The sequence below is a fragment of the Panthera tigris genome, chromosome C1 (assembly GCF_018350195.1).
Source record: "Panthera tigris isolate Pti1 chromosome C1, P.tigris_Pti1_mat1.1, whole genome shotgun sequence".
NCBI classification, from domain to species: Eukaryota; Metazoa; Chordata; class Mammalia; order Carnivora; family Felidae; genus Panthera; species Panthera tigris.
Window position 1 is genome coordinate 19,508,383 of NC_056667.1, and position 18,711 is coordinate 19,527,093.

General features: G+C 51.0%; 1 protein-coding gene across 2 annotated transcripts; it reads left to right on the top strand.

The window, feature by feature from the left end:
* The first annotated feature begins 79 nt into the window (after positions 1 to 79).
* On the top strand, positions 80 to 15,127 carry CATSPER4 (cation channel sperm associated 4). Of its 2 annotated transcripts, XM_007078155.3 has the most exons (11): positions 80 to 431; positions 555 to 629; positions 1,107 to 1,250; positions 5,118 to 5,219; positions 9,701 to 9,798; positions 9,953 to 10,073; positions 10,284 to 10,417; positions 11,664 to 11,838; positions 12,827 to 13,038; positions 13,357 to 13,522; positions 14,527 to 15,127. In XM_007078155.3, exons 1-11 carry the CDS (start codon positions 186 to 188, stop codon positions 14,578 to 14,580), a joined length of 1,527 nt encoding a protein of 508 aa, XP_007078217.2. In that variant the 5' UTR covers positions 80 to 185; the 3' UTR covers positions 14,581 to 15,127. The 2 variants fall into 2 exon arrangements, with proteins under 2 accessions (XP_007078217.2, XP_042852848.1); XM_042996914.1 differs by lacking the exon at positions 14,527 to 15,127 and having other exon boundaries at positions 12,831 to 13,038; positions 13,357 to 13,447.
* Positions 15,128 to 18,711: the final 3,584 nt, after the last annotated feature.

An 18,711-nucleotide genomic window follows, 5' to 3' on the forward strand; every position in this document is an offset into this window, starting at 1 on the left:
TTGAGGTTTGCTGGGAGGAGGGCCTCTGGGCCAAGCACTGCTCTTCTCTCCTCCAAGTCTCACCTCCAGCTCCTGGACCCAGAGCAGGGACATGCCCCTGTGTCTCTCCATCCAGGCCGCACAAGAGACCTGACCTGTTCCCATCAGCCTCTGACCGCTGACCGCAGCCCAGCCCCTTAGTGTCCATGGCTTCCTCCCTGGGGACCAAGGGGAGTCAGCGGGAGGACCTTCTCTTACAGTCAGAATTCCTTGGTGGAATGCAGACAGCTGGAGGTCACAGAGTCCTCTATGATCTCACCACGAGGGGGAGCAAGGCCACTTGGAATGAAGTTTCTTTGGTAAGTGGGAGGAGACGAGCAGCTATGATGGAAAACCGAAGGACTTGGTGGCAGCAGTGGACCGACATCAATATCAAACCTTTGAACGTCATGGTAGGTGGCCCCTGCCTCGGCCCACCCAAGCTGGGCATACCAGCGTAGGGTGGGGCACAGGACACCGCACTGGGTCCCCAGGGGCAGTGGCCGCACTGATGGGCCTTCTCCTCACCCTCACAGAGGGCCACTCACGAGCCCTACACCCGGACAGAGGAGCAAGTACTGATCAACCGCAGAGACATCACTAGCGCGAGGGTAAGGAGGAGGCCTGGGCTGCAGCCGGCAGCGACCCCCACCCCACAGTCACCCTTCTGCAGCTGTGCCCAGGGGGCAACAGGCCATCAGAATAAGTCTGCCCCCTTCTATTTTCTAAACAACCCCCCTGAGGACCCTCCCCAACAGTGATCCCTGTGTTGGCCCCCTCATGGCATGTTAGTAACCGCCAGGCAGTGCTCCCTACGGGAACCCTTATATGATGACAGTCACCAGCAGAGACCCCAGAAGTCTCCCTTCCAATGATCCCCACAAAGATCCCCCAGCAGTCACCCGCTTTTAGTGGCCGTATAGGTAGTGACCCCTACACTGATGCCCCCATTTCATGACCCCTCTCAGGCAACTTCTCCCCTTAGAGTGGCCCCCCCACCCAGGACCCCATTCACTGAGACCAAACGTCAAGGCAGAGGCCTCCCACCGTGACACCTGCCTGAAGGAAGGTCCCCCGCCCTCTCCCAGGATACCTGGGACATGCAGGAGTTCATCACTCGCATGTACATCAAGCAGCTGCTTCGTCACCCAGCCTTCCAGCTGCTGCTGGCCTTGCTGCTGGTGGTCAACGCCATCACCATTGCTCTGCGCACCAACTCCTTCCTTGGCCAGGTGGGACTCCAGCCTGACCTCTGCCCCCACTGATCTAATGGGGCAAGGGCTGGGTGAGGCACTTTTCTCTCGGGGCCCCAGACTCCTCATGTGTTCATGGTGATTGGATTGAATGTTCTTCAAGGGCCTGTCAGCTCTGACGTTCCAGGGAACTAGAGATCAAGGAAGACCTCGTGGTGGAGGGGGCCCAGATTTGAGGAAGGCATTGGATTTGTAAAGAGGAAGGGCAGGAGAAAAATGGTGTGAGCAGAGGCAGACAAATGGGTGCCTGGTTGGGAAGGGTATCCCATTATGTGTGTGTGTGTGTGTGTGTGTACACACACACATATATGTACATACACACACACATTTTTAAGTTTATTTATTTTTGAGAGAGAGAGAAAACACAAGTGAGGGAGAGGCATAGAGGGCAAGGGAGAGAGAGAGAGAATCCCAAGCAGGCTCTGCACTGACAGCCCAATGTGGGACTTGAATCCATGAACCGTGAGATCATGACCTGAGCCCAAGTTGGAGGCTTAACCGACTGAGCCACCCAGGCACACCAAGGGTATCCCATTTTAACAAATAGTCACAAAGTGAGGATCACTCTGTGCTGGGGTTCCGGGCATGATCATAGCAGACCCAATCCTGTCTCAGACTCGTGCACGTCATTACAAATGCCTGAGTGTCAGAGTACATGGGAGCTCAGAGTAAGCATCCCGGTAGGGTCAGGGAAGCCTTCCTGGAGAAAAGGATGCTTCCGCTGAGAACGAAGAGTGAGTAGGAGTTGGCCAGGCAAAGAGCGGTGGGAAAGAGTGTTTAGGGTGGGCAAAACAGCTTGTGAGCGAGTTCTGTGTGTCGGTCTGGAAGTCCAGTATGACTTTGGTCTTATCCATGTTTTAATTTCTTTACAAGGCGTATACTACATACGTGAATTATGCTATTTGAAGTCAGTGTTTTAAAAATGTCCAACGTGGTGGCTGATGATTTCAGAGAGATGGTCAACAGCTAGATGGTGCGGGGTTTTTAAGTTATCTTAAGGAGGATGGCCTCTATCCTATGTCGTTGGAAAGTCAGGGAAGGGTTTAAAGCGCGAAAGTGACATAACCAGACGTGTGTTTCAGAAAACTTACACTGGCTGCTACAGTGTGGACCACGGGAGGGAGGGTGCCAAGAATGGGACAAGATGGTCTGGCAAGACCGTGTTGTGGTGTTTAGTGAAAGATGGTGGGTCTTGGACCAGGGCCACGGCCGTTGGTAAAAGAGGTCACGTGCATTTGAAATTCTCTAGGAGTTGAATCCATGGGCCTCCCGACTGCTTTTCTTTATAGCAAACACTTCATAAGCACTTCCTATGTGTGCCACCTTTTTTAACATACATCATCATCTCACACGTGTAGGGAAGGAGAGAGCAAGAAGTTACACTTCTGGCTTGAGTGAGTGTGTGGGGACGGTGCTGTTTGTTGGGACGTGGGGACATAGGACAATGAGTAGGTTTGGGGAGAATGCCGAGGTCACTTTGAATTGAGTAGCATTTGAGGCGCCCATGCAATATCCACATAGAGATGTCTAGTGAGAGGTTAGAGCTCAACTCTGTGATCCTGCTGAGAGCTCGGGGGGTGGAGACTCCAACGTGAGGGCTGCCAGCGTCTGGGTGGATGGTTGCCAGAAGCTAAAGGAGTACACGAGGTCACCTGGGAAGAGCATATCCAGTGAGAAGGGAAGAACGCCAGGACAGAGCTCTGAGGAGAGTCTCCAACTGAACGACAGAGAATGGAGGAGGTGCGTGAAAGGAGACTGAGGAGGAGTGACCAGTAGAGCGGGGAGGACCCAGGAGAGTGTGCTGTCTGGTCTGGGGCCAGAAATGGCAAGAGAGGAGGCCAGAGAAGGATCATGGAGCATCCCTTGGATTTAGTTCCTGTGGCCTTGACAGGAGCTGCCTCCCATGCGGTGGAGGCAGACACCCAACAGCCAAGATTGCAGCACGAGTAGAACTACAAGGCAGCTTCAACCCCTCAACGGATCGTGAAATCAGTTCAGACTGCAGATACCAGCATTCTGATACAGAATGAAGTAGAATGAAAAAGAATGAAATAGAAATTGTACGTGTGTGCACGCGAGAGAGAGTGAGGGAGGGGGAAAGAGGGAGGATGTGAAATACAAAATTCACCTCTTACTATAGGTCCCAGTCAAAAAATGCTAGCTAAAACCGCTGGTGTAGGATGTGTGTCCATGAAAGTCATGGCCTGTGAATACCAGACTGGTTTTGAACCTTGTCCCTATGGCATTAGGAGCCATAGCAGGCTTGTGGGTGGAGGAAGCAACTCTGATTTAGCCATGGATGCTCATGACTTGGAGAAGGCGGATGGAGTATTTAGGAAGCTCTTGCAGCAAATAGTGCAGAGAGTTTATTGCCTCCGGGAGTCAGCGGGGTGGAGCTGAGGGGACAGAAAGCTCTTCCTTGTTATAGACCGACATCCCTGGCCCATGACACCCTTAGGGAATTTGGAACAGGCAGGGAGCCCAAAACCTTAATCTCCCATCCGGGTTTAAGAAACTCTGCCCAGCCTCTCATTGGCCGGTGGATATGGGTGATGGCAAGGTTGTGGGTACCAGGAGGCCTCTGCGTGTGGTAGTGAACCTTGAGGCACTGAGTCTGTTGGCCATGGAAGTGGAGAAAGAGAGGAGTCCAAGGGACTTTGGTAACTGCCAGGGTGGAGTTGGAGGCTGGGAGCTGTTAACAGGGTCACAAACTATAGTAGGGTTACAGCTTCATGGGAGATTGGGGGAAAGTGAGTTGGATTTTTTTTTTTTTAATGTTTATTTATTTATGTTGAGAGAGACTGAGAGAGAGCTGGAGTGGGGCAGGGAGAGTGGGAGAGAGAGATTCCCAAGCAGGCTCCATGCTGTCAGTGCCAAGCCCAATGTGGGGTTCAGTCCCACGAACTGGGAGGTCATGACCCGAGCCGAAATCAAGAGTTGGATGCTTAACCGACTGAGCCACCCAGGCGCCCCAGTGAGTTGGATTTTAAACAGAATTCAAGGTCATGGTCATCCATCCATGAGTCCATCCACCCAGGGAACTGGACCCGTGAGTAGGCCGGCGGTGGGGGGCGGGGGTCATATGCAGGAAGTCGGTCAGGCCTTGTCTGGGAGATTTGGGAGACAAAGCAGCAGGAGTCGCTGGGACAACCAGAGAAGGAAGGATGAGGCTTGGTGCCCTCTGTCTCAGCGGCCAGGGCCTTTCCTTCCAATCCTGGAGCCTGTTCTGCCTCTCAGCCACCTCCCTTTCTCAAGTACTCCTGCTCCAGAGGTTAGGAGCAAAGGTTTATAGTCAGACAACAGTCTTTTTTTTTCTTAATTTTTTTTTAATGTTTACTTATGTTTGAGAGAGAGAGTGAGACAGAGTGTGAGTGGGGGAGAGCCAGAGAGAGGGAGACACAGAATCGGAAGCAGGCTCCAGGCTCTGAGCTGTCCGCACAGAGCCTGACGCGGGGCTCGAACTCACGGACCACGAGATCATGACCTGAGTTGAAGTCGGACACCCAACCGACTGAGCCACCCCGGCGCCCCTATAGTCAGACAACAGTCTTTATTGCTAACTCTGTGGCCTCAGGCACCTCTCTGATTCCTCATCTGTGAGACGGGAATAAAGCCCACTTTGGAGGACGATGGTGATGCTGACATGAATGACACATGTGGGGCCTTAGCACGGTGCCTGGCATGTACATGGACAATGTGTACTAAAGGCAGCTGCAAAGTTGCTGATGAAGAGCAGCAGGAGTACGGGCCTGCCCTTCCCCCGACAGATGCCGCCCTGCCCAGCCTTGCCCAGGCTCTGTGCCACTGACCTCTCTGCCCCTCTCTTTTTCTCTGTCCTTCATATAGAAACACTATGAGTTGTTCTCTACCATAGATGACATTGTGCTGACCATCCTTATCTGTGAGGTCCTCCTCGGCTGGTTAAATGGCTTCTGGATTTTCTGGAAGGTGAGATCCTGGGTCCTTTCTGCCATCACCCCAACTCCTTAGGGACTGCACCCCACCCCTGGGCTTCTTCTGGTCCTACGAGCCGAGGGTCTGTGTGTGTGTGTGTGTGTGTGTGTGTGTGTGCGCGTGCGCGTTGTGTGGAGAGAGAGACCAACCACTTCTGAGATGTCTGTGATGCAGCAGAAAGTAATTTGTACTGGGGCACCTGGGTGGCTCAGTCAGTTAAGTGTCTGACTCTTGATTTTGGCTCAGGTCATGATCTCATGGTTCGTGAGTTTGAGCCCCAGGTCGAACCCCTCATTGGGCTTTAAGCTGACCACATGGAGCCTGCTTGGGATTCTCTCTCTACCCCTCTCTCTTTGCCCCTCCTTTGTGAGCACTTGTGCAAACCCCTATGGTCAAGTCATTTCTGAAGTCCAGGGATTTATTTTGCCTTTGGCCATGTTTGAGAAGAGGCTTTAAGAAAACCTATTAGGGGCGCCTGGCTGGCTCACTCAGTGGAGCATGCAACCCTTGATCTCAGGGTTGTGAGTTCAAGCCCATGTTGGGTATAGAGACTACTTAAAATAAAATCTTTTTTTTTCAAGCATATAAAACAGTTTTTTTAATGTTTATTTCTGAGAGAGACAGAGACAGAGCATGAGTAGGGGAGGGGCAGAGAGAGAGGGCGACACAAAATCCAAAGCAGGCTCCTACGATCAGCACAGAGCCCAACATGGGGCTCGAGTCATGAACCACGAGATCATGACCTGAGCCAGAGTCAGCTGCTTAACCAACTGAGCCACCCAGGCACCCCTAAAATAAAATATTAAGAAAACAACAACAACAAGACTATCAAGTCTTTATACCTTTCAAAAAAAGGAAGTATCATTTAAATACAGTTACCAGGAGGCGCCTGGGTGACTGTCATTTGAGCGGCCGACTTTGGCTCAGGTCATGATCTCACGGCTCAGGTCATGATCTCACGGTTTGTGGGTTTGAGCCCCGAGTCAAGCTCTGTGCTGCCAGCTCAGAGCCTGGAGCCTGCTTTGGATTCTGTGTCTCCCTCTCTCTCTGCACCTCCCCCGCTCACAGTCTGTCTCTCTCTCTTTCTCTCTCTCTCTCAAAATAAATAAACATTAAAAAAAATTTTTTTAATACCATTACCAGGACAACCAGTTAGAATTCTAAGCTTTCCAGGGGTCAGAGGTTCACAGAACACGGTGTAGTTGAACCCAGAACAACATTGCTGAAGTCTGGGCGTCTTAAAGACTGCTTTGTGCAAATAACATTTGCAAGGATGTTCATTAACAGAAAATCGAAGGGATGGTGCACACCCTTAGTGTTTCCTCACTCGAGGGGAGGGGAGTAGGTGCGGTGCTTTGTGTGAACATTTCAATGGTCCACTTTATCAGAATTAGCCCTGGAGGCAGGCAGACATCTGTTCCATAAGAGAAAACATTTCTTCCTTTGTATCTTCTTGAGATTTTTTTTTTCAGCAGCAGTAGGGGGTCTGCACTTTCTTAGCAATGCTTCTTTAATTTTTTTAATTTTTATTTAAGTAAGCTCCACGCCCAGTGTGGGGCTTGAACTCAACAAAGGACCCTGAGATCGCAAGTCACACCCTCTATGGGCTGAGCAACCAGGCACCCCAGGGGGCCTGCACTTTCAAGGTTAACCCCCAGGCTTTCATTAGGACAAGGGAACTGAAGCAAGCCTGAGAATCTTGTGCTCCTCCCAGTCACTCTGCTTGTCCCTTAAACCCAGGGTTCTCAACCTCAGCACTATAGACCTTTTGGCCTGGATGATCCTTTGTTGTGGGGGCTGTCCTGTGCACTGGAGGGTGTTCTGAAGCATTCCTGGCCTCTCCCCACTAGATGCCACTTAGCACCTTCCTAGTTGTGACAACCAAGAATGTCCCCAGACATTGCCAAATGTCCCTTGGAGGGCAAAATCATCCCTGGCTGAGAACTCATGTCCTAAACCCTAACCTTCATCAGGGACCAGGGTGAAAACCAGGGTTTGTTAGAGATTGTTTCTGCCTCCTTCTCCCTCACCCCCCTGGCTGTTGTGGAGGGGGGAGGCTGGGGGAAGGAAAGAGGAAATGCAGGAAAGTGGAAAGCCTGTAAATTAATATCTCAAAACATGACCCCACCATGTAGGAATCCCCAAAGTTTTGTCCCCAGCTCTTCCTTTTCTTCTACTCTTGTGGATTCCTTTTTCCTCCTTACCCCCACAGCCTATTAATCAGTTTCACCGCCTAACGATTTCTCAAATGTCTTGCCACTTCTGCCTCTTTGCTACCCCTCTCTAGCTCTTGCCTGGTCTTCTCCCACTAGGATGTTGCTTTAGCCTCCAGGATACCCCTCTCCCCCCAACCCCCCCCCCCCCCATCAAAGTAATCTCCCCAAGGCACAGGCCAAAGTATCCTTAAAATCCTGCCCTGGCTCCCTGTTGTTTATAGATCAGGTCGGAAGGCTTTATAGTGCTTAAGGCCTTCCACGATGTGGCCCTTGCTTACTTCTGCAGCCTCATCTTTCCCTGCCTTGCCCTTGAAGTTCCGGCTACCAGACTGCTTGCAGCTGCACTCCCCAGCGCATACCCGCACGCACCCGCACACGCACGCACAGGCACCCTCACGCATCCGCACACACCGCTGCTTCTCGCCTCCATGCCTTTGTCCAAGCTGACCTCTCGTCTATGAAAGCTCCCTGCCACTTTATTCATTTGCTCTACTCCTGATTACAGCTTCAGACTCGTTCAGAGATCTTCTCTCCCAGGAAGTCCTCCCGCCTCTCCCAGGCCAGGTTAGGTGTTACTGTGTCTCCCTGACAATCTCTCTCACATGGAGTTTCAATTTACTGTCAATCTGTCTTCCTGGAAATTGTGTGCCCTGCAGGGCAGAAATCTCCGTGTATCCTCAGGATCCGGTGCAGGGTCTGGCGTATAGTAGGAGCTTAATACTGGCTGGTTAGAGCGCCGGATCTGTGGCCAGGCTGACCTGCGTCTCCTGATGTACGTGTAGGCACAGGCACGCCGAATGTGGGATTCCAGGAGGACTTGTGTTCACTGTTCTACCTGATACGTTTAAGAACTTTTTTTTCCCATTAGAAAAAGTTTTCTTGGGGCGCCTGGGTGGCTCAGTCGGTTGGGCAGCCGACTTCGGCTCAGGTCATGATCTTGCGGTCCGTGCGTTCCAGCCCCGCGTCGGGCTCTGTGCTGACAGCTCAGAGCCTGGAACCTGTTTCAGATTCTGTGTCTCCCTCTCTCTGACCCTCCCCTGTTCATGCTCTGTCTCTCCCTGTCTCAAAAATAAATAAAACGTTAAAAAAAAAAAAGAAAAAGTTTTCTTTTTGAATATTTAATGCAGATATAGATTGGTCGAAAACTATATTGAAAGGTACACAGAGAATTCTTCCTTCCACTCCCTCCCTTCATCTCTTCCCCTCCACCCCAGGTAATCTTTTTAGATTTATAGCCTATCAGTGTGTATTTTGCGATCATAAGCTAATATGTGTATACTTTAGTTTTCCTTTGCCTTTGTCCTCCATCCCTCCTCTCCCTCCCTTCCTTTGCCTTTGCCTCCCTCCTCCCTTCCCTCGCACTTTGCTTTTGTCACTTAATGGATCCTGGCAACCTTTCTGTATCAGTACATGGAGATATTTCCCATTTGTCTTTTTTGCTACACAGCGCTCCATTGAATAAATGCTCCGCGGTTTATTCAATCGGTGTCTCATTGCTGGACACTTTAGTTGTTTTCAACCTTACACAGGTGTCATTTTGTACTTGAACCAGAGTTTCCGTGCGTCAGATTTGAGTAGTGGGATCACTGGCTGAAACATAAATGTATCCACTGTTTGTTAGATAAATTCCCCCTTTAGTGGCTGTGCTTGAACTTTTCATACATGAGGCTCCTTCCTCAGTCCCCACCCCTATGTAACTTTGTGCCTTACTGGACAGAGGGCTTGTAAAAATTTCCTGTCTCTCTCTCTCTCTCTCTCTCTCTCTCTCTCTCTCTCTCTCTCTCTCATACAGTGAGGGCTAGTGTACTTCTGAACTGGCTACTGAAGTAGTGTTCTTGAATGTTTTTATTAGTATTTACTTTTATTGTATTATTAATTATAGTGTGAGCCACACAAAGCCTGGAGCATCCGAACGCTCTCCTGTCACCTAACCGTAGGGCAAGGCCATTTTCAGCAGTGCGCTAGCCCAGGTGGCTGCTCAGCTTAGGAACTAGCTGTGTATACGTGAGAGTCTCCACCGTGTGTCTCTGAGACTGCACTTGGCCGTGGACACACGTACGAGACAGGGAGTGCCTGTGTGTTTTGTGGCACGTTTGGGGAATGCAGATAAGTAACAGCAGTGGGTGGCAGATGACTGGCCCTGCTCTGAGAGGAACACTGAGCCTCCCAACCTTGGGGCAGTGGGAGGGCAGGCCCAGGATGTCCCCACAGGCTGGGCCTGATAGACCCCACTGGGGCTGGCCCCCCCGACCCCCCCAGGACGGCTGGAACATCCTCAACTTCCTGATCATCTTTATCTTGCTCCTGGGGTTCTTCATTAATGAACTCAGTTCCATTTCCATCACCTATACCCTCAGGTGAGCTGGGAACTCGGGAGAAGAAGGGGAACTGTCTGGACCCCGGGAAGGAGATGAGGTGGGGATCAGTTCTGCCTGTCTGGGCAGGTCAGGGGGCGGGGGGAGGAGGGGCCTGGGAGGGGCCAGGGGGCACCCCTGAGAGGCTGTGCCACAGGGCGCTTCGTCTGGTGCACGTGTGCATGGCGGTGGAGCCTCTGGCCCGGATCATCCGTGTCATCCTGCAGTCGGTGCCTGACATGGCCAATATCATGACCCTCATCCTCTTCTTCATGCTGGTCAGTGCCCTCCCTTGCCCTCAATCCTCCCCTTCCCTGAGCAGGGCCCCTGGGTCACTGGGGATACAGGGGTGTCTGGAAGAAGAGGAGAGGCCTATGGGCCTGAATCCCTGTCATTCCCTTGGTGGTGTTCATTTGCATGGCATGTGCATGTCCTGTTCCCAAGGTCCCTGGGTGAAGTCCAGGCATCTTCTCTGGTTTCTCTGGCAGGTGTTCTCCGTGTTCGGGGTCACTCTCTTTGGTGCGTTTGTGCCCATGCATTTCCAGAACATGCAGGTTGCCCTGTACACCCTTTTCATCTGCATCACCCAAGATGGCTGGGTGGACATCTACAGGGACTTTCAGTGAGTGTCTGTGGGGCTTCCGGGCCCCCAACCCAGTGGGGCGAGGCAGTGGGAGTGGGTGGTCCAGAGCTTGGGATGAGGGTGTGCCCAGCAGGAGGGGGGTGCCTGGAACTTCAAACTGGGGGAAGGGAGACCCCTGAGACTGGGGCCTCTGGGTTTGTGGCCTGCTTGAAGCCTTGTTCCCCTTGAAATTCCACCTGTTCAAAGTCCTACTGCAGGCCTGTTCATCATTTCTCCTGTCATGCTAAACAACTGGGTAGGTCTTGAGCAAGAGAGCAGCTCTGTGGTTTCAGGACAGCCTCCCAGCCCACACCTGAGCCCACCAAGCTGCCTGGATTCCTGGGAACTCAGAGCCTCATTTCATTCTTTCTTACACCTGCTGCCCAAGGCCATTTGGGGCCATAGATGGCCACCAGGTTCTGTTCTTTTCCATTACCCTATTTGTTTCCAGTGCACTCTAGGAAGTGGGTCCTCCTGACTGATTTCTTTTTATCTCTTGTGAGACTAGAAGCACAGCTGGGAAAGGGTTTCTGTGGGCACCACCCACTATGATGTAGGTAGTGGGAAAATCATAGAGTGTAAATAAAGGTATACTGGAGGCTGGGCTTTTGAGTCTTTGCTCCATCACACTAGCCGTGCAACCTTGGACAGATTCCTTCATCTCTCTTCTGAGCCTCAGCTTCCTCACCTGCTGATTGGGGATTATTGTAATTAACTGTGTCTGAATTGCCGTAAGGATCAACAGAGAAAATCTATTTAAATCTCTTAGCATAGAGCCTGGCACAGAGTATCTCTATATGTGCGCGCGTGCGTGTGTGCGTGTGTGTGTGTGTGTGTGTGTGTGTGTGTGTATGGAAAGAGAGAAAGAAAGACCTATTCTTTAGGAAAATATCTTATAGGAGATTCATAACAAGGTATTAATAGTAGATGGCTTTTTTTCCTATATATCTTCCTTCTAATTCTCCTATTATGAGCTTGAGTTATTTTTTAAAATAAGAAAATCGTGAATAAAGAGTGTAGCCAATAGATTAAACTTGATAATGCCGATGGACACATCCCCACCTTAGAGGGCTGGCTTGAGGCCCTGTGTGCTCAACAAAGAGCAGCTGCTATGACAGTCAGGAACAGGCATTCGATCAGCACAACAGCAGTGAGGTAGCAGAAGACCCAGTGGGCCTTGAGGTAGTGCCCCCGTTTCCTAGATGGGGAAATCGAGGCTCAAAGGGCCCCTGTCTGCCATCTCCAGGATGGAGACAAGAGAGTACACAATGGAGATTGGGGGTGCTGTCTACTTCGCCGTCTTCATCACCATCGGTGCCTTCATTGGCATCAACCTGTTGGTCGTTGTGGTGACCACCAATCTGGAGCAAATGATGAAGGCAGGCGAGCACGGACAACTGCATCAGACAACCTTCCGTGAGGTGAGTGGGATGGGAGGGCAGAAGGGAGGAGGGCGCAGAATGTACTGACTTGACTGTGTATATGTGCACACATGTGTGTGTATGTGTGTATGTGAGCGCACACGCACATGCTTCCACACTCGAGGGCCTGGGGAAAGTCAAGCCTGAGACCTGGGGGCAGCATGCCCTACCTTGAGTGACATCTGAGGGGTATGGATTTCCTAGGTTTTTAAAGTTTTTTCATTTTGAGAGAGAGAGCGTGCGCGTGCACAACGGGGGAGGGGCAGAGAGAGAGAGAGAGAGAGCGAGCTAGAGAGAGAGGATCCCAAGCAGGCTCCACACTGCCAGCACAGAGCTCAATGTGGGACCTGAACCCATGAACCCTGAGATCATGACCAGAGCTGACACTTAACTGACTGAGCCACTCAGGCGCCCCCTAGATGCCTTATGTCTATGGCAACTCAAAACTGAGTGGCTGGGTGACCTTTGGGCAGATAACCAATTTAAGCCTCAATTTCTTCTGCAAAATGGGAATAATAATAGTTCTTTTCTCATAGGACTATCATGAGAATTATGGAGATAAATGAACAGTAGTTGGCACACACATACAACTCATTAAATGTTAGCTGCAGTGCTACTCATTCAGGGGTAGAACCTCCAAAAGGTCGGTGGGGGTGGAGGGTGGAGTACTTCCACAATGTTGACGGCTGTGGGCTATGACTTCAGAGTAGACAGGGCTTTAGAAGTTGGCCGGGTAGGATTTATCAGGAGGGAAACTGGGTGCTAAATTTTGAAAAGGGGCTAAGAATTTTCAAAGAGGTAGGGAAAGGGCTTATGCATCTGAAGCCTCCCACCAACAGCGTAGGGAGGCTAAGATCTGTTGGAGCTCAATGAGGGGCATTAGAACCCTGGTATCCTGGGAGACTCATCCTCCCCGAAGCCAAGCAGGAAGGGACTGGGGGAGGGGTGTCGGCTGAGCTCTGTCCCTTCCCCGTTTCCCTCTTCCCAGACAGGCAAGGAGGAGGAGGATGGAAGTAACTACCTGCCACTGGTGCACTGTGCGGTCGCCCGTTTGGAGATGTCTGGCCTCCCCCAGGAGCCACTTACGGGGGGCAACCTGTCTAACCTCTCGGAAAACACCTGTGACAACTTTTACCTGGTGCTCGAGGCAATACAGGAGAACTTGATGCAGTACAAGGAGATCCGAGATGAGCTTAACATGTAGGCCGGGTATCGGGGGTACCCCGAGTCCCAGAAGTCTCTGGGCTGAGCGCAGACCTCGGGGCCATCACCATTCTATAACACGGGCCCTGGGACCCTACTTGACCGGGGTCTGTGGGTGCAGGAGCTAGAATCCCCAGACCTCCCTGTTCTTCCATCCCAAGTGAGCGCACAACTTTGGCTGGATCTCCATAGGAGTGAGGGGGGAGGGCAAAGCGGGGTGGATGCCAGGGAAGAGATGTGGGGTCTGCCCCCCTTTTTCTCCTTCCCCTCCAAACTCCCTCAGCCCTCGGAAAGTACTCACCCCTCTGCCCCCAGGATAGTAGAGGAGGTGCGCTCCATCCGCTTCAACCAGGAGCAGGAGGAGGAGCTGATGCACAAGCATGTGTCCCTGAGCCTGTCGGTGGCGAGTGGGTCCTCCCTGGACATCCACGACATGACTTGCCAGCAAGACTTGATCACTGCGCTCATCAACAGGGATAAGGTGCATGCAGCTTCCCTCTCCTACCCAATAAGTGCTCGTCCAGCCACCCCACCCAGCTCAGCCTCTGCCCCATTAGTCAAACTTTCTGTCGATTTCAAGACAGGTCTACCTTCTAGACTTCTGTGCATGGACTGCACTCCCTCAGCCACAGCTGATCGGTTAGGTTCCACCCTTTCCTCCTCAGAGAGCCTCTGCCGGCTCCCTTCAGGCTCCTCCCATGGAGCCACTTATGTTTCTAATGCCTTCAAACCTACCCCTTCCTAGGGTGGCTTGAGCCAGCTCAGTTTCTGCTTAGTGGCAGATACCTAGGCCCACTGGGGGCAGAGGTCCCCTGGGTTCTCTCCAGGGTGCATAAGAATGGCCTCCTCTTGGGGCACCTGGGTGGCTCAGTCAGTTGAGGGTCTGACTCTTGATTTGGGCTCAGGTCATGATCCCAGGGCTATGGGATTGAGCCCTGTGTTGTGCTCTGGGATAAGCATAGAGCCTGCTTAAGATTCTCTCTCTCCCTCTGCCCCACTACCCCTGCTTGTGCTCCCTTTCTCTCTCTCTTAAAAAAAAAAAAATATATATATATATATATATATTTATATATAATATTTATATATTTATATATTTATATATTTATTTATATATAATATTTATATATTTATTTATATATATATATATTTTTTTTTTTTTTACACACACACACACACACACACACACACACACAGCCTCCTCCTGAGGGAGGAAGCTTTTAGGGAGAAAAAAGGCACACACCCACATAACTTAATTTCCTTTCTCTACTTCCCAAACCACCTGACTGGGCTAGAATGGCCTGGAGCCTTGTGAATGTCCACAGCCTGGGCTCCCAAGCTCAGAGTGGATACTAAGGCAGCTAGAGTCAGACATATGAAGGACTTCCCTGGGAGGCCTGGCAGGGTAGCTGCCAGGAGGGGAGGGGAGCAAGGCAGTGTTTGCCATGTGAAGGTGAGGGATCGACAAGAAAACCCCTTGGTTTGCAGGTTCAGGAATCCAACACAAACCTGCTCCTTAATAAACACAAGGCCAGCCGCTGAGAGGCAGGACGGGAGCCAAGGGACCTGCGCACACACACCCAGCTGCTGCATCTTCCTGCACCTCTAGTGTGACTTGGCACAGCCTGGTCTGAGCCCATCCTCTCCCTTACACCTTGGCAGATGCCTGGGGCTGAGAAGGGAGTGGCATGTCCAGGGCTTGTACCTGTGAGCCCCAGGTTCAGAGGAATTCAGATGGACAAGGATGCTGGATGAGAGAGGGAGCCCCACAGCAAGGATGAGCACCTAGCGGGGGTGCTGGCTAAGGCAGCCAGGGTTTGTCCTAAGGATGGGCATCCCTGGTCCTCTGCATTAGGCCAGAGCTAGATGGGGCCTAAGTGGGCTTAAGCACCAAGAGGAGAAAGGTGAGGCCAGTGGGGCCAGGCATCTGTGTATTGACAATAAAATTTTGCGTTGGGATCAATATGTCTGAATCGTGGCTCTACAAACCCCTTGGGGCAATTCTTGCCAAAAGCCTGTTTGTATGGTGGGAGAGTTACTGACAGCCCTCTAGAGCTTCTAATCTAATGGGAGAGAGAATCTGCACCCTGAAAATTTGTGACTTAATGGTAGGGATATAATCTCTGCCCTTACTGTTCTAATTTTTTTTTGGTTGGGGGGGTGGCAGTGGGTGGGAATTTGGTCCTCATGGTTAGGAGCCTGGTCTGATGGAGACAGCCCTACCCTCCCTCTCTGAAGGTAGAGAAGACTGGTCCTTATTCTGGGGAGCCCTAGTCTGTTGAGGTCACCATTGATCAAGTCGTGCAAATACAAGCAGTTTTATCCTGGGGCAATGGAGAGTGACTGGCAAAGCATGGGTCCTGGTAGGCTTTTCGGAGGAGAGGGGCACTGGAACTTGCTGGAAGATAGCAGGAGGAGTCTGTGGGTCCAGTGAATGAGGTCTAGTGGGGAACCTAGGACCTGTGAGGTCTTGGGACCTTCACACTAAAGACCATTGACAGCCACAGCAAATTCCTGAGCTGGGTAATGCAGAGAGTCTGAGAGAGCTGTGGAAGTCATGGGCAATAGGAAGAACTGCCTTGGAGGACTGGATTCTCATCCTTGGGTAAGTCACTGGGCCTTATTTTTCCCACCTGTGCAGTGGGGCGAGGGTGAGATTGCTCTCCAGCTCTAAAATCAAATGGCCAACTTTTAGGTCAAGAGTTGGGAGACCAGTAAGATCATCCACGTCCCTGAGACTCAGATTCCCTTGGGTTGGGTTGGGGAGAAGCCTGGAAGGCCGAGAGTTCTGTCCAGCTGTTCAACAAAGGCTAACAGTTAGGGGCCTTAGGGATATTCACCAGTTGGAATGGGAGTCCCCAGAGGCCCACTGATTGCAACTAATGAGAAAATCCACCCTCCATCCCCCTCTGGTCTGCATTGGTTCCAGCCCCGTAAAGCCCCCCCTGGAGCCAGCTGGGAAGGAGTCTGGACAGCTGGGGGTGGGGTGGTAACTCAGCAGGCAGATGAGAGATGGCACCAGTGCCAGCAGTGCCTCACTGTCTTGGAGCTGCTGTCTGTTCCCCTGTTCAAGCTGAGACTCCTTATCCGTGCTTTCCAGGACCATCAACATGGGCAGAGCCATGGGCATCCAGTGGCTTTTACTGCTAACTGCTATTTACTGGGGATGGAGCCTTCAGTCTTCCTGGTGAGTACCCCCATATACCCTTTCTATCTATCCTCTTCTGGGGGGCTCTCATAGCCCCTCTTCTGGCTGGCCAGAGAAGGGAAGAAGGTGACAAGAGAAGAAGAGACAGAAGGTAGTGTACCCAGGAAAATCTTGCAATGTGAGCACAGCCATCACTAGCCCCAATCCTAAATTGTCTGAAAGGCTTGAGGCACCGATGAGTTTGGAGGCAGGAGCATGACAGGATAACCTTCAAGGGACTTCTGGCTTTGCCCCTCTATCCTCTTCCAGGATGTTGTCTTTGTCTACTCCATCTTGTCTATCATCCCAGCTGTGTCTCCCTTGCTGTCTATCCTTCCCATCTGGGCCTGGCCAAGAGCTTGGGGTTCCAGCAAACTAGTTCCCTCCAAGATGGCCCAGAACTGGGGACCCAAGATCTTGGACCCCTGCTGCCATCCCCTGCCCTCCCCCAACAAAGAACAACTGCCACCTCCAATGCCTCACCGAGCCTGAAGAAGGAGTACAGCCCTGGACACTGAGCTCCTAGGACAGTATGAAGGTAGATATTGGGAAAGGGCAGGACATTGCACATCTCACCACTCCCACAAGTCCATAGCTTTTGCAAGGGGAAGTATCCTTGGCAAAGCACTCAGGAAGTAGATACCAATCTTGGCGAGAGGAGAAGGGGACAGTCATTACCAACAACAGGTTCTATTCATTGAGGACCTACTATATGCTAAGAACCATGCTAAGTGCTTTACAGGTGTTATCTCATTTAACCCCCATGACCATCAGTGACCATTATCATCCCTGTTGTAGAGTTGAGGATACTGAGACTCATGGACGTGAAGTGATCTGTCCCCTATCACAGAGCTGGGATTCTATGCCAGGTCTGACTTCAGAGGCCAGTCTACACTCCACTGCTTCTCAAAAAAAATGCTGTGGTCAGGGAACCTCAGTATCATGAAATTATCAGCTCTTACTAAGTATCACACTTCCAAACAAGATCCCAACAGGGTTTGTGTAGAACTTGATAAGGAGATTCTAACATATATGGAAGAACCAAAGGCAAACAAAGGCCAAGATAATTTTGAAGAGCAAGATGGGAGACTCACTCTACCAGATCCTGAGATTTACATGAAAGTAACATGGTGCCGGTACAGTGATAGACAAGCAGACCAATGGGATGAAAGAGCATGGAAGTCGGTCTGGATACATAATGACAGCGTGACAAATCACTGGGGAAAGGATGGACTTTTCCATAAGGCAGCAGGAACAACTGGTTAACCAGATGCGGGAAAAACAAAATCAGATCCGATGGAAACATCTCTCCCTGCAAATAAAACCTTGAGATGCCTGTGGCAAGACATCTCTTCATTACAGCCAGGATTTATGTTGCAAACCCACAGATCACTAGAGTTTAAAGGACTTCTCTGTTCCTCACCGTTTTGAGGGGACATGGAAGTACCAAGAGGTTTGGGTCTTCCTCAAGATGACACAGCAAGTCAGTAACAGAGCCAGGTCTAGAGCCTTGGTCTACTCTTTCATGCATTCTGGCCAGCTCTCCTGCCCTACTGTGACCCCTCAGCTCTGCACAGAGCTAGAATAAAGTGGAGTGTGGAAGGAGCAGGTGCTGTGTGGGGGCAGAATTGAACACAAGGGTCAGTGCCTCTTCAGACCTAGATTGTGGGATGGACGAGCCTGCTACCTGTGCTGAGTCAACTTCTAGTTTTCTGAATTAGTCCTTTGGCTACTGTGCCAAAGATGCAATGACAGAGCATCAGGTCAAGGACCTGTTTCTGCCCTTCGCCCAGGGGAAAGAGGAAGATTTCCAAGGGATCCAGCTCAGGATAGCTGATTTGGGCCTTTCTCTCTAGAGAGAGTGGTTTGGCTCAACCATGAGAAGGAAGCTGTGTTTTTGCAAGTTGGTACAGTGTGTTAGGGGAGACACCGGGCTCCCGAATCTGATGGACCTTGTTTCAAATGCAGCGTCACCACTTCCTGGCTGTGTGACCTTGCACAAACCTCTTCACTTGTCTGAGCCTCAGTTTCTTCATCTGATAAATAGAAATAATAACCCTTGGGGCGCCTAGGTGGCTCAGCTGGTTAAGCATCCAACTCTTGATTTTGGCTTAGGTCATGATCTCATAGTTTGTGAGTTCAAGCCCCACATCAGGCTCTGCGCTAACAGTGCCCAGCCTGCTTGGGATTCTCTGTCTCCCTCTCTCTGACCATCCCCCGCTTGCTCTCTCTCTCTCTCTCAAAGTAAATAGACATTAAAAAAAATTTTTTTAAGAAATAATAATCCTTACCTCAGGTTCTTTGTCAGGATTCACCATACCAATGCTCGTGCATTGAAGCAGGGCCTTACTTGGACAAGGTGAAATTGAATGATGTCAAAACTATCCTGGACTGCTATTGCACTAAATAAAGCACTTGGTTTGCAGTTAGGGTTCACATTATACCAAAATATTGTTGGGGTGCCTGGTTGGCTCAGTTGGTTAAGC

Bases quoted from the DNA above. Each gene is read 5' to 3' on its own strand.
- CATSPER4 (XM_007078155.3), top strand. From the start codon at position 186: ATGGCTTCCTCCCTGGGGACCAAGGGGAGTCAGCGGGAGGACCTTCTC. The intron at 432-554 runs GTAGGTGGCCCC...TCACCCTCACAG, and splicing joins TCAAACCTTTGAACGTCATG to AGGGCCACTCACGAGCCCTA. The intron at 9,799-9,952 runs GTGAGCTGGGAA...GCTGTGCCACAG, and splicing joins TCCATCACCTATACCCTCAG to GGCGCTTCGTCTGGTGCACG.